The sequence below is a fragment of the Elephantulus edwardii genome, unplaced genomic scaffold, assembly GCF_000299155.1.
Source record: "Elephantulus edwardii isolate Elephantulus edwardi_28Jun2011 unplaced genomic scaffold, EleEdw1.0 scaffold00042, whole genome shotgun sequence".
Classification (NCBI taxonomy): domain Eukaryota; kingdom Metazoa; phylum Chordata; class Mammalia; order Macroscelidea; family Macroscelididae; genus Elephantulus; species Elephantulus edwardii.
The window spans coordinates 1,184,185-1,193,466 of NW_006399792.1; the positions used below are offsets into that span (position 1 = coordinate 1,184,185).

Genomic DNA, 9,282 nt, shown 5'->3' on the forward strand with positions numbered 1-9,282 from the left:
GAAAGCAGACAATATCAGAAGAATGTGCATTGTGTTTTATTTATTGTACAAAGGCAGTGTACTATGTAAATCACAACAAACTATGGTTAACATTGAGAATAATGGGAATTCAAGAAGATTTAATTATGTTCATGCAAACCTACAGCTAGATCAAGAAGCTGTTGTCCTAATAGAGCAAGAGTAAACTATATGGTTGGAAATCAAGAAAAGAACACATCAGGGCCATACCCTTTCTCCATGCCTGTTCAATCTGAATGCTGAGCAATTCATTCAAGAAGCTGGACTCTATGAAGAAGAATATGGCATCATGGTCAGAGGAAGACTCATTAACATTACAAAAAAATAAATGCTCCAACCTGCATTACACAGATAACACAACCTCGCTTGCTGAGAGATAGGAACACTTGCTGCTGAAAATCAAAGTTTAAAGCCTTTAGTATTAATTACATCTCATCATAAAGAAGACAAAAATGTTCACCAGTGAGCAAATCCGCAGCATCATGACCGATAGCAAGAGATGTGAAATTCTTAGCAATTTTATTTTACTTGGATCCACAATCAGTACTCTTGGTTCCAGTCAAGAAATCAAAAGATATTTTGCAGTGGGAAGATCTACTGTCATAGAACTCTCTAATGTACTGAGGAGTTTAGGGTAAGATTAAGATTAAAATGTGCCTGATTCCGAATGGTTTTTCAATCACTTACTATGCATCTGACAGCTGGACAGTGATGAAGGATGACAAAAGAAAAATTGATGCCTTTGTGTATTGGTGTTAGAAAAGAGTACTGAATATCTCATTGACTGTCCAAAGAGTAAACATTATCTGTCTTGGATAAAGTGCAGTCAGGGTATTCCTTGGAGGCAAAGATATTGAAGCTTCCTCTCATATATTTTGACATTGTTGCTAGTAGGGGATATTCCTTGGAAAGGGACATAATGCTTGGGAAAGTGGCGGGTTTGGAGTGCAGCTCCTTACCTCTAAGCCATCAGAACTCTCTGTCTCCTGGGCTATAACCAATAAATAGAGCAAGGTCAAGAGACTAAATTGCAACACCAGATTTCTCCCTTGCAGGCTTACAGACAGAGCTGCTGTTTTGCTTGTAAAAAGAAATCCTTATGTTCACTTAAAAAAAATTCCCCAAAAAGGTAAAAAGAAAGCCCACAGACTTGGAAAAAGTATTTTGCGATGACATATAAGGGAGCCTCATGTAGCACCTCAGCAAGAAAGAGGCAAACAACCCGATCAAAAAAATGGGTGCAAGATATGAATAGACACTTTACCAAAGAAAAAAATTCAAATGGCCAACAAACACATGCAGAAATGTTCAAAATGCCTAGCTATTAGAGAGATGCAAATCAAAACAACAATGAAATATTATTTTACTATAGCAACAACAGTAGTGTTCAGCAGGACAGCAAACAGCAGATACTGGCAAGGATGTGGAGATTGGAACTCTAAATCACTGCCGCTGAGAATGTAAAATGGTACAACCACAATGGAATGCAGTCTGACACTTCTAAAAAAGTTGGAAATAGAAATAACATTTTGGCTCGGCTATCCACTACTGGGAAGATACCCTTAAAGAAACCAGAGCTATGATGCAAACAGATGCATGCACACCCTTGTTTATTGCATCCTTATTCACAAGAATGAAGGGATGGAAGTAGCCCACAGTGCCCGTAGACAAACACATGGAAAAAATAAAAACTATGCTACATTCACACAATGACTAAGTAGAATGAAAAAACAGTGAACTTGTAGAACACTACGCAACACAGATGAGTCTAGAAGTTATGCTGAGGGAAATAAATCCCCAAAGGATAAATACTGCATAAGACCACTGTTACAAAAACAGATGCAGGAGGAGGCAGGGAAAGAATGGCTCTATACTGAACATTACACTAGATGAGGTGAAGGGAAGGACTGAAAGGAATGGGTGATGAGACATTATGAGCACGACACTTAACAATCTGGACAAGATATGCATTACAAAATGAATTAGGAAAAGGGGCTGGAGAAAAATATGTCATTGAATGAATGAAAGCCCATCTTTTCTGTAAACATTCACTAAAATCACAATGAAAACAAAACAAGCCAATAAAAACCTAAAACTTCATTGCCATCGAGTTGGAACCAACTCATAGCTACTCATAGCTGATGCTCCCGTGGGTTTTCTGAGGCTGTAAATTTCATGGAAGGAGATTATCTCTCTTTCTCCCGAGCAACCATTGGTGGATTTGAACTGCCAAATAGGTATTAACTTTGATTTAGAACCCCAGCTTCTTACAGATTACCCCAATAGATCTCCTGAATGGACAGCAAATAATTGCCTAAAATAAAATAATAAAACCTTGGGGGTTTTAATGTGTACACATAGGTAGTTACTACAACATCTAGGAGAAAAGCTTGCCTTTGGCAAGATTCTCTAGGATAAATACCACCATAGAAGCTTATGTGTACGCATCTGTATGTGTGTTTACACATACAAATGTGTGTGTGTGTGTGTGTGTGTGTGTGTGAGAGAGAGAGAGAGAGAGACACTAAGGTGCACCTGATCGAGGCCACAGTCTTTGCAATTACTTGCTATGCATCAGAGAGCTGGACAATGACTAGGGATGATAGAAGGAGAATTGATGCCTTTGAGCTGTGATGCAGGAGAAGAGTATTGAGTGTACCAGGCGAACAAACAGGTTCGTACTACAGAGGGTGAAACCAGGCAAGGATTCTGAAGCTTCATCTGAAATACTTTGGACATGTTGCAAGGAGGGACAAGTCCTTGGAGAGAGACTTAACGCCTGGGAGGGAGGAGGAACAGTGCAAGAGAAGAAGACCATCAGTGAGATGGATTGGTTCAATGACTGGAGTAATGGGGGTGGGTGTGTCGAGACAATAAAGCAGGGTTTAAGGCTGTTGTACATATTGTCACTATGTACATATGGTCACAGGTGGCTCGATGGCATTTAACAACATTATATGTTATATATATTATAATTTCTTTTACAAAAATATTAATAGTTACATATATATTGTTATATATACACTATGACACTGATGTGTTAAATGTGATAATTGTTACCCATGTTGGATGGTGTTGGTTCAGCTCATCCATTAAAACAAGCTTGAAAGCAGGAGTGGCATCTACTTCTGTAAATGGCTTACCTCCAGAAACCCTATGGACCTGGAGAAAGGATGAAAGTCACGCAAGTGTTGAGGACTTTCTCTCATAGGGTTGCTGTGAGTCACCTATGACTCGACGACACTTAACAACAACATATAATACATAATTTTTATGAGAGGGAGAGAGAAAGATATCTCTCAGTGAAATTGCTTAAGCTACTGTATGTGTACACACACATACATAGGGATAGAGGAACACACCTCAAGGAGATGGCTCATGCGTTTATAATTATTATTATGTGCCATCAAGTTGGCTGCGACTCATAGCAACCCTATACACAATATCTCTGAACCCTGCCCTCTTCTAAGCCAATCTCACTGCCTCCAACACATCTAACCCCATTACCCTAGTTACTATGTCATTCCAACTCATCCAGGGTCTTCCTCTCCAGTGCTGGCCATCCACCTTTCCAAGCATGATATCCTTCTCCAAGGACTTGCTCCTCCTGGCCACATGCCCAGAATATAAGACCAAGCATCAAAATCCTTGCCTTTTAAGGAGCAGCTTGGTTTCACCCTCTCTAGGTCAGACCTGTTAGTTCTTTTAGCAGTCCATGGTATGTTCAGTGCTCTTCTCCAGCTCCATACTCAAAGGCACAAAATCTTCTGTCATCCTTAGTCATTATCCAGCTTTCTGGTGCATAGTAAGTAATTGTGAAAGCTGTGAACTGGATCAGGTATACCTTAGTCTCTAGTCTGGTGTTGTTGCTCTTTAGCACACTGAAGAGATCTTTAACAGCAGATATTCTCAATACAGTTTGTCTTCTGATTTGCTGGCTGCTGGAACTAACAGTGGTGATTGTTGAGCTGAAGCTGCTAACAGTCTCAATCTCTTCTACTCTATCATGGTGCTGTCAATTGAGCCAGTGGTGAAAATTTTTGTTTCCTTAATGTCGAGCTTCAATTTGTGTTGAAGACTACAGTCTTTGACCTTCTGCAGCAAATGCTTCAGGTCCTCTTTAGTTTTGGCCAGCAAGGTTTTACTATCTGTAATGCCACGTTCCTCCTCATACAGTCCAGACTCCCAAATTATCTGCTCCACATAGAGATTGAAAAGATACGGAGAAATGACCAATCTCTGATGCACTCCTTTTCTGAACTTGAACTATGCAGTGTTTCATTGCTTTGTTCTGACAAATACTTCCTGGTCCAAGTATAGGTTTTGTATGAGCACAAGCAAGTACTCTGGGATTACCATTCTTCTCAATGTTAGTCACAGTTTGTTGTGATCCACACAGTCAGATATTTTTGTATAATCAACGAAACACAAATACACATTCCTCTGGTATTCTCTGCTTTCAGCCAAGATCCATCTGAAATTGGTAGTGATGTTCCTATTGCCAGGACCTCTTCTAAAACCACCTTGCACTACTGGCAGTTCTCTGTTGAAGTACTTGTTCCAGTCATTTTTTTAGAATCTTCAGTAAGATTTTGCTTGCGTGTTATATTAGTGACATTGTTGGATAATTTACACAATCTGTTGGATCACCTTTTTTTTTGGAATGGGTATGAATATGGATCTCATCTAGTCAGTTGGCCAGAGAGTTGTCCTCTAGATCTCCTGACACCACCTGGTGAGCTTGTTGAGGGCAACATCTGTTTGTTGAAATATGTCAGTTGGTGTGCCATCAAGTTTTGGGACCTTGATTTTTGTCAACTTCTCCAGAGCAACTTGAACACCTTCCTTTATCACGACTGCCTATTAGTCATTTAGGCTGTTAAGTTCCAAGTCCATGCATCAGACATCAGGCTGGCAACTTCTGATTCACATAGGTATAGGAGCCGATGAATCAAATTGGCAGATAAGATAGGATAGCAGGTTGCTGACTGATGGACAGCAGATGCTGACAGATATAAAATCAGCAGGTAAGACACAAGGCACTAGCTTAAATCCCAAGATCTGGAAGTCAGTGATAATGAGCCCTATCCAAAATCCAGAGCAAACAAAGGCCAGAATGTTTTTAAATATTGGATGTAGGCCATGTTGTTGTTATTATGTGCCATCGAGTTGACCGTGACTCATAGCAACACTATGCACAATAACTGTAAATCTTGCTCTATCCTGAGAAAATCTTACTGTCTCTGACACACCTACCCTCATTCCCCCTGTTATTGTGTCAGTCCGTTTCATCTGGGGTCTTCCTCTCCTGTGCTATCCCTTGGCCCTTCCAAGCATGACTTGACAGTCTTCTCCAAAGACTGATCCCTCCTGGCTACATGACCAAAGTATGTGAGACAGAATCTCGAAATTTTTTACCTCCAAGGAATAGCTTGGTTTCATCCTTTCCAGGACAGACCTGTTAGTTCTCTTGGCAGTCCATGGTATGTTCAGTACTCTTCTCCAGGACCACAAATGCAGGCTATACTCCAGATGAAACACCTTTTCAGCTGATTGGCTGCTCAGAACAGATCTCATCACGGAGGTGATTACATTCTCTCAGAAGTCATCTTGAGGGATGATTACATCACAACGGCCGATCCACTAAGAATCATGGTCCAGCCAAGTGAACACACAATCTCAACCATTACAAACTCATATCCTTTTTCTTTTTAGACTTATATTCTTTTAATAACCATTATATACCTTCACATTTCTCAATTTTGTGCCTATTTTTCTTATTTTTGTTTTAAAGGTAAAGGCAGAAATTGGAGATGTCAGTATTTTAGTAAATAATGCTGGCGTTGTCTACACAGCAGACTTGATTGCTACACAAGATCCTCAGATTGAAAAGACTTTTGAAGTTAATGTTCTTGCCCATTTCTGGGTAAGTATAATTTCTTTTACAAAAATATTACTTTATAGCCTGAAAATTATATTAAAAGAGGAACCTACAGCAAATGTAAAGAAAGTGTTAAATCAATACAGAAGTTTTCGTTAGATACTAGGGATAAAATTATAGAAATTAATCCTTGTTTATGTGTGTGCCATGACCCATCAATTATATATATATCTTTAAAACTCGGGCAAAGGTTCTCTGAAGAATTGCTGTTTGAATTGTTTCTTTAAAGACCGACTAGAGTTTGCTGACAGATGCTGTTAGGGACCATTGGGCCACCAATCCATGTTGTTGTGTACCCTAGAGTTGGAACCAACCCATATAACAGATGCTCCAGTGGGTTTTCAGAGGTAATTAATCACATGGGAGGAGATTCCCCAATCCTTTTCCCGAAGAGCAGCTGGGAGCATCGAACCATTATTGCAGTCACAGTGTCAATCCATATCATACTTCCCCAGGCATGATATCCTTTTCCAGGGACTGACTCTTCCCAAAGGGTGTGAGATGAAGTCTCACCATCTTTATTTCTGAGGAATACTCTGGTTTCACTTCCAAGACAGATTTGTGTGCTCTTTTGGTTGTTTATAGCTAATAGGTGGAGGCAGATGTAAAGGACATTTTATGTAGTACTAACACCAAGAGCAAAAGGCATAAACATAAACTGATAGGGAACAGAGGTAGATTCTATGTTACTGGGCATGGGATGAGGTGGGGAAGGTTAAATGATAGGAGATAAAGCTTGCAAAGTTTCAGTTTGGATCTGAAGGAACATACTGGAATTGTTTGAAGGGCTTAAAAATATAGAGGACATAAAACGACTTGATAATTGGGCAAAAGGGCCAAGAAAGGATTTTAGGGGAGAAAAGTAACTGAGAAGCTACTTCCAGGGTAGCACCTACACCAGTTAAAAACTTTTGAGTGTTTACAGTAAAACCTGGCATGTCTGTCATCCTGTGGTGGTGAACACACTTGGCTTTGAATAAGTCATAATTAATGGAGTAATGAAGAGATGTGGAAGGAGGAGTGGCGTCCACTTCCATAATAGCTTGCCTCCGGAAACCCTATGAACTTGGAGAGAGGATGAAAGGCACCCAAGCGTCAAGGACTCTCCTTCATAGGGTCGCTATGAGTCGCCTGCGACTCAACGGCACTTAACAACAACAACATATATATGTATATCTATATCTATATATCTATATATATATGTATATAACAATACGAATAATAAACTTCAGTTGCTGTGTATATTTTAATTTTAAGCTAGGATCTCATATCACTGATCCTGGTCAGGATAAAGGAAAGTATTAGGGTTTAACAGAGGCCTTAGTGATTTTGTATTACGTGAACACATTTTGCTTTCCAATTCTCATGAGAACCGTACTGAAGAGGTTGCACTCTTGCAGATTTTGTTATGAACATCGACATTTAAGGTCTGAAAGTATGTGAATGTGTATGTTTCTGAAGTATCAGAATACTGTTAAAAGACTAGTTCCTAAAAACCCCTTTGAAAGGTTTCCTGGATCTGAATTTAGGACAATCTACAGTTCTCTTTTATGTTAGTATTCCCAATTAATTGACTCATTTATATTCTCACTTTTATGTATTTACCTTCCTTATTAGTTAACATATAGGATATGTGGAAAAAGATACCTTGTCTGATTTGTTTCTGCACCACAGCATGTAGTCGATGCTCAATAAATATTATATTTAGGAGCCACTAGAAGATTGCCAGTCACTTCAGCATTCTGAATACATAAACACCTGATTTTTAAAGAAATTTTCATATTATAAATTCTTTTAATGAGTCTGTGAGATGATAGGAAACATTGATGTCGAGAAGTGAAAGGTTGAAAAACATGAAATGTTAAATTAATTTGAATAAGAAGGATTCTTGGAGCTTTCTGTTTTCATTTCCATATTGATTATTTTAATCTTGGCATCCCACCCAGTTACTTTATGCTACTGCGTTTTGTCAGTTAATCTAGGATTTTTTATTTGTTTGCCATGAACAACAAACAGTACTTAAAACAAACATTTGTTTCAGAATATTTTCAACTGTTCTGAGGACACAAAATAACAAATTGTTCTTGTTTTCTTTTAAAAATATTTTGTCAAAAACTCTTTCCTAGACTACAAAGGCATTTCTTCCAGCAATGATGAGGAACAATCATGGTCATATTGTTACAGTGGCTTCAGCAGCTGGGCACACAGCGGTGCCATTCCTGATGGCTTATTGGTATGTGAATACATATTTTCTTCATCAGTTCCTGTACTTGCTTTGTGTGTGGTTTCTTACCCCAGTGAGGACTATCTTTAATGGAAGTGGATTTGAAGTTGCTTAAATGGACAGGAAGAGGTATACAAAGTCTCTGTATAATAGTGTCATCAAACAATAATCCTCTTCTAGTTTTTAGCTGAAGGGTCATTTTAGAAGTCTCCAGGAAATTGACCAGTTAACAAAGCCAGCCATCTAAATTATTTCTCTCCCTGCTTGATCACAATTATAAAATAAGAAATGTGTTTTTAGCAAAAAGAAGGTTAAAAGTAAACAAGTTTTTTCTTTTTTTCCATTAATCAAAGTTTACAGAGACAGAGTTTCCAATAATTCATTGTTGCACTTTTCTCCATACCCCGCATTCTCTCTTCTCCTTGAAAAGAAAGAAAAACTCTTTCATTGCTATGCAATCCCCCCAGTCCACACCACTATTCAGCATTAAAAATAAACAAGTTTTAAAAATTATTTATGAAAACCCAAGAGCCAACATTGTTCCCAATGGAGAGAGGTTAAAGGCATTCATTCCCTTTAAGAACAGGAAGTAGGCAAGGATGCCCACTATCACCTCTCCTATTCAATATTGTATTGGAAGTCATAATGATAGCAATAAGAAAAGAGACGGAAATAAGAGCTATCCAAATTGGCAAAGAGGAAGTAAGATTATCTCTCTATGCAGATGATATGATAGTGTACTTAGAAAACCCTAAAGACTCAGCAAGAAAACTACTGGACATAGTTGACCAATTCAGCAAAGTAGCACGATACAAGATCAATGTACAAAAATCAGTTGGATTTCTTACAGTGACAAAGAGAATACAGAGCTGGAGCTCAGAAAAACAATACCCTTCACAATAGCTAATCACAAGATTAAATACTTGGGAATAAATCTAACCAGAAGCACAAAGGAACTATTCAAAGAAAATGACAAAGAATATCCCTTGCTCATGGATAGGAAGACTCAATATTGTGAAAATGGCAATATTACCAAAGGCAATTTACATATTCAGTGCAATCCCAATACAAATACCAATCCCATTCTTCAATGACATGG

General features: G+C 38.5%; 1 protein-coding gene across 1 annotated transcript in view; it reads left to right on the forward strand.

The window, feature by feature from the left end:
- Window positions 1–9,282, forward strand: part of HSD17B11 (hydroxysteroid (17-beta) dehydrogenase 11) — a 77,892-nt gene that overhangs the window by 19,475 nt on the left and 49,135 nt on the right. The window contains exons 3-4 of the mRNA XM_006885318.1: window positions 5,813–5,944; window positions 8,086–8,192. Of these exons, the coding sequence (XP_006885380.1) occupies window positions 5,813–5,944; window positions 8,086–8,192 (239 nt within the window). The remainder of the gene's footprint in view (window positions 1–5,812; window positions 5,945–8,085; window positions 8,193–9,282) is intronic.